Source organism: Pygoscelis adeliae, unplaced genomic scaffold (genome assembly GCF_000699105.1).
Source record: "Pygoscelis adeliae isolate BGI_AS28 unplaced genomic scaffold, ASM69910v1 Scaffold154, whole genome shotgun sequence".
NCBI classification, from domain to species: Eukaryota; Metazoa; Chordata; class Aves; order Sphenisciformes; family Spheniscidae; genus Pygoscelis; species Pygoscelis adeliae.
In genome coordinates, this window is record NW_008825113.1 from 99724 (window position 1) to 115803 (window position 16080).

At 45.0% G+C, this 16080-nt stretch overlaps 1 protein-coding gene across 1 annotated transcript in view; it reads left to right on the forward strand.

The window, feature by feature from the left end:
• Window positions 1–7061: 7061 nt before the first annotated feature.
• The window catches only part of SOD1 (superoxide dismutase 1, soluble), a 117150-nt gene continuing 108131 nt past the window's right edge, over window positions 7062–16080 (forward strand). The window contains exon 1 of the mRNA XM_009328010.1: window positions 7062–7082. Within this exon, the coding sequence (XP_009326285.1) occupies window positions 7062–7082 (21 nt within the window). The remainder of the gene's footprint in view (window positions 7083–16080) is intronic.

Sequence of the window (16080 nt, forward strand, 5' to 3'; positions counted from 1 at the left end):
CACAGGCAGAAAAGGGTAGGTTAAAAAAATCACAAATTAAAATAGTTGTATTCATAGTAATTTCATCCTGACAAAACAAGCAAGGCAAGTTTAAAATAGACTGTGCCTTCTTCCCGCTCCCTCTCCCCTTCACAAATGGCCTCGAGACAGGCAGCAGTCTCTGGTACTCAGCTTGAGCAGCGAGCCCTGCCTAAAAGCAGCCAGCCCCCAGCGCGTGCGTGGGATCTCCCAGGACAAGAGGGATGCACAGCAGGCAGGTCCCCACCATCCCAGCATGACTGGTGCTGGCCCCAGGAGCTGAAAGAGCAAGCCAGGGTGATCTCTCTCTCAGACATGTTTCAATGGACAAGGATTGAAGACTATATAAGTTTTGCACAATAATTTCTCTTGGACAGATTAAACTTTGCTTCTAGAGTAACAAATCTGTAGTCAAATGGGACACAAGTATGTAGCAGAGAGGCAGCTTTGTGCACTAGCAACCCCAGTGGATCCAGCTGGCTTGCTCAGGAGATGATTACTGCCCTGGATTTCATGAACTGATCAACCTTGGTGGGATGCATGGACTGCAGTTGCATCAAGGGAGAGAGCTCGTCCTTTCAAAAGGTGTGAAACTTAAGCTCTCTCTGAGAAATATGAAAGAAGTAATACATTGATGAAGCTGGGCTAATTCTCTGTAGTTTGGCAGGCACAGTAGTTGGCTGAAGTTCTCCTCTGGCTTTGCAAACTATGGTCAATGAAGGCAAAATGTTGCTGCTGGCACACACAAGCTACCTGTAATCCATAAAAAGCCAGCACTGACAGCTGGCCAGCTGTGGGTCTTGTACCTTTGAGCTCCTGACATCCTACGGAGCAGACTGCCAAAAACAGCTTCAGTTTTCTTCTTCTTTTGAAAACAATTCAAAAAGTATCACCAGAGAAGGAGCAAGAAGAGGTGTTCCAGATCCGAGGTGGGAATTTTCCAGCACCAAGCTCTCACTTTCTCTTAGTGCCTCAATATTTAAATATTATATGAAAAGCATAAGCAATTAATTACAAGACAAACTGAGGACAGCTGTTCCAGGAGCATCTGATAATGTAGTAACACAAGAAAGCCTCCTGTGAAGGTGCCTCCCAGAGGAGAAGTGGAAAATGGAGATTTCAGGCTCACCAGACAGAGGACTTTCATCTGGACCTCCCTGGTTTTGGAGGACTGACATCCTCTTGGGTATGGGATGGAAAGGAGCACGCGGGTGTGTGCACGCGTGCAGGGGTGAGGGCGGGGAAGCCACTCTTTTTCTATTTTACTGATACATCTGGAAAATTAAGTTTTCAGCTGAAAACACTGAGTGAGTTTAAGTCAAATCTGTGGTTGTAGCCATCATTCAGAGCCCCAGATCTTGCTGCGCGTCTGCCTAATCCCGCCTGGGAGCTCCAGCAACACAGTATCACTTGACTGTGGCCCTCCGCAGCTTGTAACTGGCTCCAGAGTTTCTTCGCTGTCCCAAACTCACAAACCACATTTCAGTGAATAAACCATTCACCAAAAAAAGAAAAATTGATTGCCTAGCCCGAAGTGGAACATTACTGGAAAGTCACCTGGTAGAGCTATTTATTAGTGAGAACGCTACAGATGCCGCCTGACTGAAGCACAACCAGAGCGTTGGTGGAAAACTGCTTACTGTCAGCTCTGGTTCAATACCTTTTTTATAAAAGAAGGTCACTAATAAAATGTTCTGCCTTAATATTTATAAGAAGAATATTTTTCTTACCTGTAGCAGTTACTGCAGGGTATAGTCACATAAATGAAACATTATATAGTGCTAAAATACTGTAACATGCTTAAGTGGGACTTTTTTAAGGAATTCTAAAGTATGCATTAGAAATGCAAACATCTCACGAAACAATAGCTGTACCTCTTCAAAAATGCCAGGTTGGTGAAATATCAGCCACACCATCAAAAGAAGACACAGTAAATGTACACAGCACTTGATATTTTCAGCAGTAGTAAGTGTCATTCCATCATTTCAATGCTTCACATTGGTATGCGGCCCAAAATAGTCCTAAAAGAAAATAACCAGTTTCCTCTTTAAATTTAAAGAGTGGTAGATGATTTTAGTAGCTGAGAAAGCTACTGATATTTTCTGTGGCATCATTCCCAGCCCAAATGAAAATAAAAATTGCAGTAAATGTACGCATGGCGTATTTGCGGGCACACTGACCATATTCACCTATGCCCATGTTACAAGTGAATTATTCAGCCCACCTGAGCTCACAACAGTTCCTGAATTCAGGCGAATGGCATCTATCTGACAAAGGGAGCGATCTCCAAGCTGCAGGAAAGACCACACTTTCCCAGTAATTTCCCAGCACTGTTTTTGCCTGTATTGCACACGGCCCCCACTGTGTTACTGGATAAAGTAATTTTTACTCAAATGGGTGTTAAAAAAAATATCAAGGAGCCTGAATTTCAGTCCTCTGGAAAGCCACGGTTCCTCCCTCCTGTGCCAAAGCCACCAGGAGAGGTGACTCCCCTGTGCCTTCCACTCCACCAGCAGCCACAGCCTCACCATATCTTCACATCGATCCTACAGACCTAGGGCAGAAGGAGTAACTTATTTTTCTGCTGCAAGTGGATATACCTCAAAGACAAAGAAGAGAATACTGCCATTTTAAAAGGGAATTTTAAAGGGAACCCCTTTAAAGAGGGGACAAAAGAGAGAAGCAGAGGACACCTTTACTATTGAGCTAAACAAAGACTCCTTGGTTTTGCAGTGCTTGCACCAGCCTTTGCACATTTTTTGAAAGACAATGTTCTTTGTGCTGGTCCAGAGGTCTTTACTGTTGACGTTTTCAGATCGCTAGTACAGAGTCTGCCCTACAGACGCTCTGGTGACCTCTGGACATTTTGCCATCAGAGAGAGTCTTCCCATCTTAAAAGATCACCTTGCCACTCAGCATTGATGGGCCCCACATCCCTTCAAGTCACCCAAGAGGGAAATCAAAATATTGCAAATGCAATTCCCTCTTCCTCTTGTTTACTTGTTTTTTCCCACCACTTTTCAGAGCCAGCATACCTAAATGAAAAGGGGGGGGGGGCAGTATTTTGCACTTTATCGTTTACAGTTTTCAACCAACTCAAATCCTACAAAATCTTTGCTGAAAAGTTATCCCCTGTACATTAAATGAGGAAAGACATTCTGTGCAGTGCAGGAATCTAAGCACGGTCTCAAGATTCAGGCCAGACCTACATTACAAGTATTTGCCAGCACAGCTATGTCAGTCACAAATTTGATGGAGCATGACCTCTGATTATGCCTGCAGAGGCCACTGCAATACAGTTATAGGAGCAAAACTGTAACATGACTTATAGTAACACTTTTTTTTTCCCCCAAAGAAAAACAAGCTTAGAATAAGCTCTTCCAGCAAAAGCGCTGTTTTGCTGGCGTAAGCGCCAGCCGCATGAAGAAGGCTTTGTGCCACTGCGAGGAGGCCGTGCTGGTGCACTACAGCAGCAATGTGCTGTTAACACGTATCTGGCCTTGCTGCACCCCGATCCTGCACCTGCCCTCAGCAACGCAATGCCTTTCTTCATTCCTCCGCCAGCCCTGGTGCTCTCTTGCTAGGAGGGGAAGGTCACTCTTTTCTCCGTTGGTCCCTGTTGCACAAAACCTGGGCTGCTCCAAGCAGCCTCCGGTCGTTGCAACACGCAGCAACACAGACGCTCTCCTTTTTGTGATACTGCAGCCCATCACAGTCAGTCTGCGAGGCTGCCAACTTCTGGCTACGCTGAGGGCGGGCAGAAACCCTCAGGTCTCTCAGGGGAAGAAAAAGTGTCTCCCTCCACAGTGCTGACACCATCCTTTTCTTCAAAAGGAAGCTGTGGAGCTTATGCATATCGGTCTCACTCGGAACAAGCCGCCACACGAGCGATCCAGGCCCTCCCACCTGCAGAAAGCAGCAGCTCTCTTAACCACCTCACTTTGGGCCCAGCCCAAAAGCCTTAGTGAAATCGGTGGAAAAGTAATTCAATGGGCTTTGGATCAGGCCCCCAAAGAAGTAATGAGGTTTCAAGAGTCGCACAAAAGCAAAAAGCTTAGCCCGGCTTCTGCTGTTTCTGAATTGCAATAGGAAATTCTTCTTTGCCTCATGCACGTACTTTCACACCAAAAAGGAAAAGGCAAAAGGGAGCAAAGAATGGAAAAAAAAAATCTCAGAGAAACAAGATGTTATTCCTCTGGCCGTTCTAAAAAACATTTCCTCAGCGGTCATGTTTAGCACCCTTTTCTTTGGCCTGCAGTCCCCTCACCAGACAGGCTGTGCCTCAGCCTCTAAAGCCGGCTCCACTCACCCCTCTCTCAGGGGCTGCCCCACCAGGGTTTGGCTGCGGGGAAGGCTCCTTCTCCTCCCCTTCTCCCTGCTCTGTCCCAGGAGACCCGACCGATGGCCCCAAAGAGGAGGAGGAAGAGGAGGAGGAAGCGGAGGAGGAGGAAACAAAGGCAGCGGCAAGCAGCACTGCTGCTCCAGCCAGCTGCCGGCATCGCCGCAGGTAGCAGTCCCAGGGCAGCACATCTCACTTTCCCATTTGAAAAAAAAAAAAGGTGTGCTTCAAAGGAAACTCACAGTAAGCATTTGAAAACCCCCATTGTTAACATCGTATTTTTAATTTTTTTTAAATCTCTGAAATTCCCACAGCACCTACGTTCAGGCAGGGTACCCAAAAAGCAACCAAACACTTTTGTTCCTCTGCAAAAAGTGTTCATTGCTTTAAACTTTCGAGAGCCAAATGAAGATGGCACAGGCTGGAGAAAAATCATCTCTCCTTTCAGTCCATCTCACAGGCTGTAGAACCCACTATACCGTCCTCGTGGTGACATCTGTAAGGCTGCAATTAGCTACCAGTATTTCTGTAATCTTATATAGTGTAGCAAACAGTAAGTCCATTAACTGTGACATTTTTGTGGGATTTCTGTCAGTTTGTTTGTTCCGGAGGCTTATATTTATAAAAGATACAGAAACCTGACAGGCTTCCTTTGTTCGCAGTGTTTCAGACAGATTCACCAACCTTCAGGGTTCACTTCAGGTTTAATTGTTAGATTAATAATTATGGACACAGGCAGTAAATCCCTTTTAAAGATAATAAAAACATTTGAAGAGTAACTTAATGTTAAAACCAAGAGTGACGCTCCTCCAAGCATCACCCGAAATCCCACTGCACCAATTAATACGTGGGATATCGTTTCGTCTGACCACTTATCAGCACAGCACATCGCAAGGGAGAAGTGATTTAAACCAGCCGTGTCTGCAACAGTTTTGAAATGAAACAAATAAACTACTACAGCGAAGGCTGGAAACGCGGTTTGAGGCCAGTTTCTACCACCCCCATTCGCCATGAGCTCTGCTTTACCCTGAAAAGTCTTACTGATTTCACCGGAGGGAGGAACAGGGGGAAGAAGGTGGGTTTTGGTGGAGACCTCATTCCCTGGGATAGCGTGATGGGGCAGGGAAAGGGCCCCATACACCACCAGCCTGGCAATTTAGGGGTCAACAGCAAGCACCGTGGCGAGAGGGGGGCACAGACCCCCGGGATGGGGACAGGGACAGGCACTACTGGCACGGGTGCTGCTCATGGGTATCAGGGCTGCTTGTGTGCCGCAGGCGGAGGGAAGGAGGCAAACTGCCACCCGGCCACCTCACTCCTCTCCGTCTCAAAACAGAGGCCATGCAGCAGCCCCCACGGGAGAGGGCTGCGAACAAAAGAAGCCAGACATAAGGTTTGGCGCGTCCTATCTACGCCCAGCTGTGGGAAAGGAGGGAGGCACTCGATTATCGCTTCTCACACAGGTTTTAACATGCCTGAACATATTCTCTGCCTCTTAAAAAAAAAAAACCAACCAAACCATGAAAAGGAATGTATAATCACTTTTGCAGGGTACCTTTCCACTCCAGCTTACAGTCTGCCCCACCATGTACTTTTCCCAGCGCAATGTGACTTGCGAAACATTTTACACAATGGGCACCTCAAGCTTTTCAAGGGAAACAACTTCCCCCGGCCCCACCAGCAAATTAGGCGCAGGCCTTTACTGACGGCTCCCATACCGACGAGGAAAAATGCCCCAGTGAAATCTGAACACAGAGGTGAAACTAAAAATAATAAGCATTTATTTACACAGGAGATGCAGGAAGCTCTGGCCAAACGCACATCCAAGCGCATCCCAGGCTGCTGGGTTCGGGCTTTCGGTCAAACAACTCTTGTGGTGCCCAGAGGAAGCACGCACCCAACACGCCACGACCATTTTTTAGCATCTACAAAAATGCCGAAAACCCCCCACCTGGATGGCACTAACCAACACTGCAACATGGAAGCGCATAAGATGGCAGGTAAAAATCTTCACAAGAATAATTTAGTTGTGGGCAGGCAGGAAGCGATGCCAACTCTCTGCCGAGTAATCCAAGTGCACCTCTCGGAGCCATTCATAAAAGCCAGTGCTAAATCTGAGGCACGAAGCATTGAGAAAAACCCAGACCATGAGGAAAGGCAGCTAACGAGATCTGGAATATCGGAATGGGAGGGGAAAGGAAAGGGATTGCAATTAATCTTCCTAACGAGCAAAAAGGCTGGGAAAACTCTAGGAAGGTTTTGTGCAGGGACGTATACGCGCTCGCAGGAGCTCAGCAAGGTTAACAACCTGCTCGTCTTACAACACCGCACGTAAATACGCAATTTTAAGGCACGGGCCAACTTAATAAGTTTATGCTCAATAGTTCCATTCTGATCTTCCTCCTTAAAACCTGACTTCCAACTGCGTTTTGAAAAGGAAACGAGTCCTATACTTGTCTTAACAAGTGGGCAACACCTGCTCTGGTGCTTTTGGTTTTACTGTATTGTTTGGGGTTTGGGTTTTGTTTTTTAAAGCCCAACCCAACAGGCTTGGGGGGGGAGAGGGGGGGAAGGCCTGTAACCAGTTTTGGGAACAATAGAGAAAAAGACTTTATTCATTCACTCCTTTGTTTTCAGGAAACTTATCCTGACATTTCTCTGTCAATACATCATGAAAAATGTAGAAAATGCAAACATAGGCGGGATGGCGCTTCAAAGGGAAAAGGTACGGCCCTGCTTTGGCTCCCAGTTTCTTCTGACCAAGCCTATATTCTGGGACATTTCTGTACCATCAAGAGACCTTTTTACTGGAACTTTTAACAAGCAGGGAAAACACAGCAGCATCCCACTTGCCAAGTGTAATTTGTTTATGGCAAGTTTTCCAGAATCCATGTTCTTTTCCCCCATGGAAATCTAACGTCCACTTGCAAGGAAGGTATTTAAATGCTATAACACGAGATCTGAGCAAAGCTCAGCACTGCTGTAACATAAGTTGGCTCCCACTACACTCAAGTGATTTTTTTATATTAACACTCACGTGACTGAAGTTAAGTATTGTCCCGCAGTGTTACACCAAGGTCATTATTTCAGATATCAACCTGACAAGTAACTTTATTAAAAGAAACAAGATTAAAAAATTATGCAGAATTCCAGACAGAATTAGCCCATAATTCAAGTGAGCAGCTTGAAGCGCGGATCAATGCGAAGCAAGATTGCTAGCAAGCCTATCAGCAATGAAGCCATCCCCAGGCTAGCATTTTTTCCAGGGAACTTTCAGATGAAGATTAATGGAGACATGAGGACAGCTCTCAGTTTAACCTGTCAGCCAGTGACTTCAGACTAAATTGAATTATGAATTGTTGATACCATAAGAACGCTACTTAGTTTTCTTGCACTGTGCATCGCTTAAGACACTATCCATCAAAATGAAACAGAAAAAAATTTTGTCAGCTGTGTGTGATTTTGCCCAATTAATTCATTAATGGAGTTTGAGAGAAATACTCAGAAGAGTGCCACATGGTGTGAACGGATAAATTTCCTACTGTACATATTTTCTAACTTAGCCTGTATTTAAGGCAAGCATTAAATAAAAAAATGAACAACAGTGAATGCATTTCTTAGTGCTAACATAAAATAAAAAAAACGAATGTGGTTAATTTTGCTGATTCATTTTCTGTGCCAAGTGTAACACGTTGCTAAATTTCTACTGAAAGGATATCATTCACAAAGACCATTCTTGCGCTACCCGGAGGTATGCAAGTGACAATCTGAAACACTAAAGCCAGCCTAGCCCATGGCACAGGAGCGATATCCCAAGTCTGTATGCTCAATCGCCTCGGCAGCTTCTCCAGTGGGTTTTGAGCCGTGGTCTCTGCAGCAGCCCGTGGGAATCTGCAGAAGGGGACCGGGAGAGCACGGCCACAGCTGCTACGCAGCACGCTGCGCGCTGATGACTTCTAAGGGATTCATGCCTCTGCTGGAACGGCTTTAAGGATGTACTAACCAAAAGGTGTTGAAATCCGCTGCACGAAAGTACAGGCTATGTGCACTGGAATGGGTTTGAATTTGCATATAGAGAAGAATAAATCAGGATAAATCACATTCGGTATCATGACAGCTAGCCATAAATTTTAATTTAGCTGACGTGATACCAAACGTGACATCCTGGACTAGATTGACCACAAAGTTGTGATTGATGTCACACAAACTAACTCAATGCTTAAATACATGAATATGTTGCTATTTAGCCCAGCCTTAAGTAAAACCTCAAAATTCTACCAGTATTTTCAACTCCATTTAGATGAAGAAACATCGATGCAACAGCCATCCAGCTTTTCCAAGGAGATTATAGTGCCTTTCATGAAAGAAGCCAGGAAGCAATTCTACATGCCAAGTTGGTAAGTAGAATTAGATTTAGAATTAGAAGAGTAATAATTCCATTTTTAATCAGGGAAAATGGCAGAAATAATTAAAAACTAATAATCATTATGGAAACCCAGCTGAAACGTTTGTGGATTTTAAATTAAAATGGTCTTGCGCTGGACTAACAGAGAGTTGTATTTAGAATATTTTCAACACCCTCTTACTAGAAAAGCACTTAAATTCATTGCATTTTTAATTAAAAGAATAACCTACAGGACTTGGAAGAAAAACCTGGTACAGCTTTATGAATTACTCTGCTGCAAAAAAAAACCAACAAAACACTGCAGTGTTCGCTCCATCAAGAACAACTAAAAGAACTTCATCACATAGTTCAAGTGAAGTTCAAAATAACTACTAATATAAAATTTTACTAGTATAAAATGTAGATAATACAGTATTTTCTCCATTCTCCTCACTCTTCATTTTGTGATTTCATCGCATTGTCTTAATCTTTTCACCTATTAGCAGGGAATCATAAATATCAACAGGAGGGCTGGTTGGGTGTGGTGGCTAAAACCATCCCCATGGGTGTGCCCGAGTGCACTGCTCTGATTTTAACTCGGGCGTACAGGCTGAGCTGTACGGCTTAATGCCATATTTCACCATGGCTGCTGCAGGGGCGGTAACTTCCAATAGGGGACCAGTACGGACGGCTGCGGGCAGTCAGTGACTCAGTGCCCAGTTTAATTTGCTATTACAGAAGACAACACCCTTAGCTACCTTTTCTTTGGTGCTTTCAGGACCGAGCGCTCCACACACGGCTGCTGCCCCGGCCGGATCCTATGGCCCTGTGGCTACTCCGTTGTACATCCCAAACTCTTCTCAGCTAGTGGGAGTTCTAGAGGCACGAAGAAACCTAAACTCTGGTTCCCATACAACCTTTCTGGCAACAAAACCAAAAAAGTCAGTTCTGCTGTGATTTTGTAGAGGGACAGATGCGGTGATATCAATGTACAGGTGCCCTCTGCTGCTGTAGCTGAATCCCTCGCACAGGAAAATCAACTCCACTGGTGTTCTTGGTACCAACGGCACTGAAGGAGGCGAGGGAAACCTCACCATAAGCAGGGAAACTCTCACCTGGGGGGTTTACGGACCTCCAGGCATTTCCAGAGGGACGCAGCACTGGCTCAGCCCTCTGAGCATCCTCACGCCTTCAGGAGTTGGCTGCCCAACTCCAATGGCACAGTCCAATGTGCATACATATCCCTGATGACAGCCCAAAGAAAACGGCTATCTGCACCGGTCTGCGACAAGCTGGAAGCATAAATGGTCGTTTAGTCAAAAATAACCCCTCAATTTCTATATGAAATCATGATAACCCAGCCCAGGCACACAATTCTGCCTCACACTCTCAGGGATCAAGCTCTTCACATACATTTATGTTTAATCTTTTGAGCACTATTGCAATGTCATAATGAAAATAAAATAACGGCTTTCAAGTGTAGCTATTGAGATAATCACATTCAGCCAGAAACAATCAGAAAGCTCGAGTTCTCAAATCCACGATTTACAATGAAACAGCTAATGCTAACAGGTAGCATTTCAGATCATATTCTGTACTGCTGAATAAATTCGACAATGTTATACAATGCCGTCCCATCGGGTAGACCTATTTTCTGTTATTAGCCTGATGAAATAACCTGCAGTACTTATATCAGGCATGTTCATGTTCCTGTTGTTTTCTTTACACTTAGCACCATCGCTTATTTTCATGTATTCAACAAGATTTTAGGAGAACAGTCAGATCAGACGCGTGGGGGATGTTTTTCAAAGAACAGCATGTGCCTTTAGAGCTGAGGCCCCTTTTTTCTAAATTTTTAAATTCTAGAGGATTCTATTCAATTGCAAGCCAAGAATTCCGGTGTGCAGCACCCAGGCTTTCTGACAGGTTTATTAGTTTATTCAGTTGTGAAGCTTAAGCAAAGGCTGTATCTTATAGCGAAGGTACTAGATTAGGGGTCCACTCTCAAACTTAATTCCACAGATTCACAGGCAAGTATCTTAAATCTCCCTGCATCTCAAATCTCCTTTTACAGATGGAGAAATTAACTTTCCTGTATCACTGAAATAAAGTCAGCATAAACCCATTTATATAGGGGAGGTCCTCAAGCAGGTGACATGGTAGTGACAGATACCTAGTTAGACAGAAGGGACCGTGCTCAACACCGCATAGTTTCATCACAGTATCAAAAAACACGTTGTCACTTTCCTTCATGTAAAAGGCCTCTCTAAAATGAAGCGAAAGGAATCATATGCACCTCCTTAAGAGACAACCAGAATTAGTCTGATATACAGACTTGTAGGACCCACTCAATTACTTTGAGATAATATTGCAATAAATTGTAGGCCAGGCATGCTGGAATATGAATCCCTGGCCTCCAGCATTCATCTATTAGGTTTAAAAAGAGAGGTCGGAAGAAGATAATCCTCTTATTGCTGTATAAGTTTTACTACTAGAGGCTCTAAATGTGAAATTTGGTCCAGCTTTAGCAATAAAAAATTATTTTCATTTGCCAACATCCCAAACCTTTGCCTCTCAAGAGCTCCGGCTGGGAGCCTCACTGAGCTCCAGGAGCGGTGGGGTGGGTCCAGCCTTAAGCACCCGCCAGCTCAACCCAGCCAACCCTCCCAGCTTTTGAAAGCCCTTCGAGTGGAGAGCTGAGAAAGCAGGCGAGCAGAGAGGCTGGACAAGCCTCCGCACAAATGTATTCATTTCCGAGACCTCCGAAGAATTTTGCTAAAAAACTCACGGCAACAAGTTTTGGTACCTTCTGGTGCGAAGAGGGTAGCGAAAAGCAAGTGCCTCCAGGAAGGCATGAAGTTGCTGTCTCTCCCTTCTGTACTAAATTCCGAGTAACATTAAGACATGACTAACACCTTTTTGCAGATTGCAGTGAGGCAAGAAATTTTATTGCCATTTAGAGAATGAATCAGTAGCTCCAAGAGGAATAAAACCTTCTAAAAGCTTTTATCTTCCCATATTCAAATACACATTTTTTTAAAGAGAATTTGATAAAAGTATAACTTTAAATACCTGCTGAAAATGCTTTAATCCTTAATTCATTCTCATCAGTATTACATGCTGCCAAAACCTGTCTGTTGGATTTGTTTTACTTCTCTCTGAATAATCTAGGACCAAAGCATGTTACAGAAAAGTTAGTGGAAGCAACAGGTGGGCAGGTTTCAAAAATCTGATGACGCTCCTTTAAGTGACTCATTTTGGGGTTCAGTGAGCAAAAAGTGCATTAAACTTTAAAGAGATTCCTGTACAGAAATAGCTCTCCACAGCTGGCTGGTCTTGGTAAGTTTAAAGTGAGATGTACACTCTGATGAGCAGGTTCAAGATTGCTCTTAAAAAGCTGGCTATCTGCAGCTTGCCTGTAATCTTGTCTAAATTACAGGCAAGCTAAGGATGGCCGGCTGTGTGTCTCCTAAACCCGCCATGTGGAGGAAAATCCCAGTCAGATGGGGGGTATCCAGCCATCTCAGGCAACACAGGCTGGGGAACCATTTCAAAAATAGGATGATCAACCTGCAGGCTTGTGATAAGCACAACAAAGTTGGAGCAGGTTCTGGTGGCAAGCAGGATCCACCCCCCGACCCCGGGAAGCCCTGGAGCTCAGACTAGGACCCCATCCCAGTGCAAAGGTGCATGTATCTACAGGGGCCGGCAGGCAGGTCTACGTCCTGGAAATGAGGTCAGCTGAACCCAAAACTGACTCCAAAGCAGTTCCTCAGACTTCTTGTTCCTCTTGTAGACAACAGCTCTAGGCTAAAACAACTTAGGGTAAAATGCACTGGAAATGTGCAAACTATATTCAATAAATATCAGAAAAACTCTGTACATGTTCCTTAATCCACAAAATCTGTGTGTGAGGAGCCATCTTCCTTTACTGAGGCACTGAGGCACCAAGCAACCATGCCTGAACAGTGGGCAAGTCATCAGTGGCAGGAACCGATCTCCTACTCCAACCACCAGACTACACTCCCTGCTAAAGGGAGCTCCCTTTCATCTCTTCAGAAAATCAACACTGAAACCAACTTAAAAGTAAAGCTTTTGGTGGGGGAAAGGAATCCAGCAAAGCCCTGAATGCAGATCAGGAACCTGAAGGTTTACTTTGCATAACCTCACCCAGTACATTTAAGTTAGTGTTATGTGCTTGTCACATGAGCAGAAGGCTCTACCTCCCAAAAGAACACTACAGCTGAAAAGCGACCCCCCAACCTTTGAGCTAACAACAGCCTCCACTGGTACCTCCAGAAGGAAAGCTGGTCTCCGAGGAATAAGATGCCATCCCTGGATAGCAACTTCATAGCTCTTTGCTACTCTATGTCAACCACATTACTGCAATGTCCTCAGCCTTTTATTATCATGCCATCTCTATAGCTCTGCACATTTTAGTATATAGGATATTATTTTTTCTCTAATAGATTTATTTGTAATTTTGCCTGCCTGACCACTCACTGTCTGGGAGACATGGTTTTATCTGGGCTCCCTCAATTAACCTTCAAAGACTTCAACCTTTTTTCCCCTACACATTTGTACTCGGCACCAAACAAACATTTGTTAGAGCGCTTCACTGTTTACTTTCACAAGACATTTCTCTGATGTTCCATGTTGCTGAATTATGCAAAAATAGCATACTCCACTGACATACTTCCTATATGTTTGCAAGTTGTTGTATCGGTGTTATATACACAAGAGGGGCATGTTCTCTGGAAACCTTTTTCTTCTGAGACACCATCCACCCCAATCGCCTCCTGAGAGCTGATCATGGACCCTGCTCTATTTACGTTGCAGTTGCATCTGAAAGCTCCAGTGTGGACTGAAACTGGAGCTCCCAGCTGCTTTACAATCACACAAGGATATGTGATCCTTCGTCCAGGAGCTCACACAAAGCTGTAGCTGTTTTCCCTATCGTCGCAGACTCAGGTTTGTCAATTATTTCGTTGCCATTTATTTGGTGCTGGCGGGGGGAAGCTATACCATGCCTCGTGCAATGGGGCAGTCCCAGCTCCCATTTCACATGGCACCTAATACTTTGGGGGAACCAGCCCACACCATTCGACAACGGAGACCAGGTTTTCAGCAGGCATAGTGACTCAGCCTTCTGTTTTCCAGGAGGACTAACCAACGCACACCCGATGAGACTCCAACCCCTGTAGCGTTGGCCAATACGTCCGATTCAGAGAGACCAACCTCTATTTCTCTCTCTCTCTCCCCCCTCCAGCCTCATCCCGTCCCAAATCCTTGCCCTTCCCCACAGTCTGTTCACTGCCAGCTTCTCCCTGCTCCCTTACCAAACACCTTTCCCTGGAAAAGGAGATCCCAATGAGGACAGCTGTAAGGTCCTCAGAAACACAAGGTTTCTTCGTTAGCTGTGAAGCCCTGTGAGCCCGAACGAGGCTGCAGGCAGACCTTCCCCACAGAGCCTCTATTTCCAAATAATCCTGCCCCCTTCTCCCCAAGACACAGCTCCAGCCCTGCAGACGTTTTTACTCTCAAAGCCATGCTCCAAAAAAGCCTCAATTCCTTTCTTTCGCTTGCCCAGAAGCATAAATCAAAAGCTGACTGTGGTAGGTACCGTGGTTTTCTCATGCTCCCGGACAGCCGTCTTCTGCTTATTCCCCGCATTACTTAATGTTATTTCAAAATACAGACTCCAGCTGTTTGAGTACTGATGCGGATGTGCAACTTTGCCCTCCTCTGGCCTCAACCCCCTGCTGCAAAAAGGCTGGAGGCCACATTTCAGCAGAGAGGCACCAGCTGTCCTCCCGCCAGGGGGGACAGCCCCTGCTGCCAGCCACTCTGGCAAGGGGCTCCCAGGGACGCTGCCAGTGGGTCCCAAGTCTTCGTGGAGCTCTGGATACTTATATGGGTTTACCAAGTCCAGGTGGTCCAAAACAACTGACTGCACCTACTTCCTCCTCAAAAAAATTCCCATTCCTTTTAATTTCCCTTTAAAAAAAAAAAAACTATAAATGCCAAACTTGAAGGTATGCTGAGGTAACCACGTCAAGCATAAAGACCTGTTTTAAACAGTAAACAGAAGCTGAAATGTCATGCATTCATTCATATGCCTCCAGGAATGACAGCTTGAAGGAACATATCAAATAGTATGACTTTCTAATTTTTAAAAAAACAGGCTGGTAAATTACAGTGATTTATCATTCCACAACAAAGTACACACACAAAAAAGTGCTTCCCAGAAAAAGATTACCAAGAAATCATCCAGATGTTACTAAAGCATTAAGATTAATTTGCTTAAAAAAAAAATAAAAGCAGTGAGGAGATTACTCCTGCTGGCTTTTTTGTCATAAGTTTCATCCTGCAACTTCTAACTGAATTGACTTCTGTGTTCTGCCTCGAGTCTTACACCAAGGCTATGTGCATTTCTGGTGCCTGCTGCCTATGCTTGCATCTCTTACAGCAGCACTTTGCCAACTCCACTCTAGGATGCCATAAAAGTGAACAAAAATGCAGCTTTCCTCCACCTTAAGGGGGGGAAGAGTAAAACCCAGCATTTTCATTGCAGTTGTATAGGAAAAAAAAGGCTCCTTTGTTACTATTAAAAAAAGCACATTAGCCATTTTTAACCAAACAACCTTCGGCATGTATTACACATCACTTACAGGGAAAGTCATCAGACGCTTGGCAAAGGTTTTCAGTAACCACTTTAATTCACTGCATAGACCTGCAGCGATCACTTAATAATGCCCCCCAGGAAATCTGGGAGCAGTTAATGCTTCCAGTCCCATAGCACTTGGTCGGCAGGTTTCCTCCAGCAACCCGTGGGCTGCAGCCACACCATGTTGTGCCGCGGCATCCCTCCGGCTGCAGCGGGACCTCGCACATGGGTCCCCCCTCACCAGGTGAGGTAGGAGGTGACTCACAAAGGGAGGTGAGCAGCCTCCCTGCAGCCGAGGAGCAGCAGACAACTTCTGTTTCGAGTCTCCCAGGTTTTGCCAGCATTCATGCAAAACCCAGGCACGGGCGAGGACGCGTCTGATCCCTTTGGAGACGAGACCTCAGTGTCCAGACGCAGCTTTCCCGTGACTGGGATAATGCAAAAATAATCTCAGACACTTGCCGCGGGCACGGAGCTGGCGAGCAGCAGTCATATGGCTGCATTTTTTTAAATTCAGATTGATCACTCGTGTTCACTAATTTCAGGTTGGGAAGTTTATACCACATGGTTAATGTCCTTCAACACAGTGGATTTGGGGGTTTTGGCAATATTTAGTGTAATACCATGCAGGCTGTTAAAATCATCTTAGCTTCTTCCAGCTAGGCGCATCAG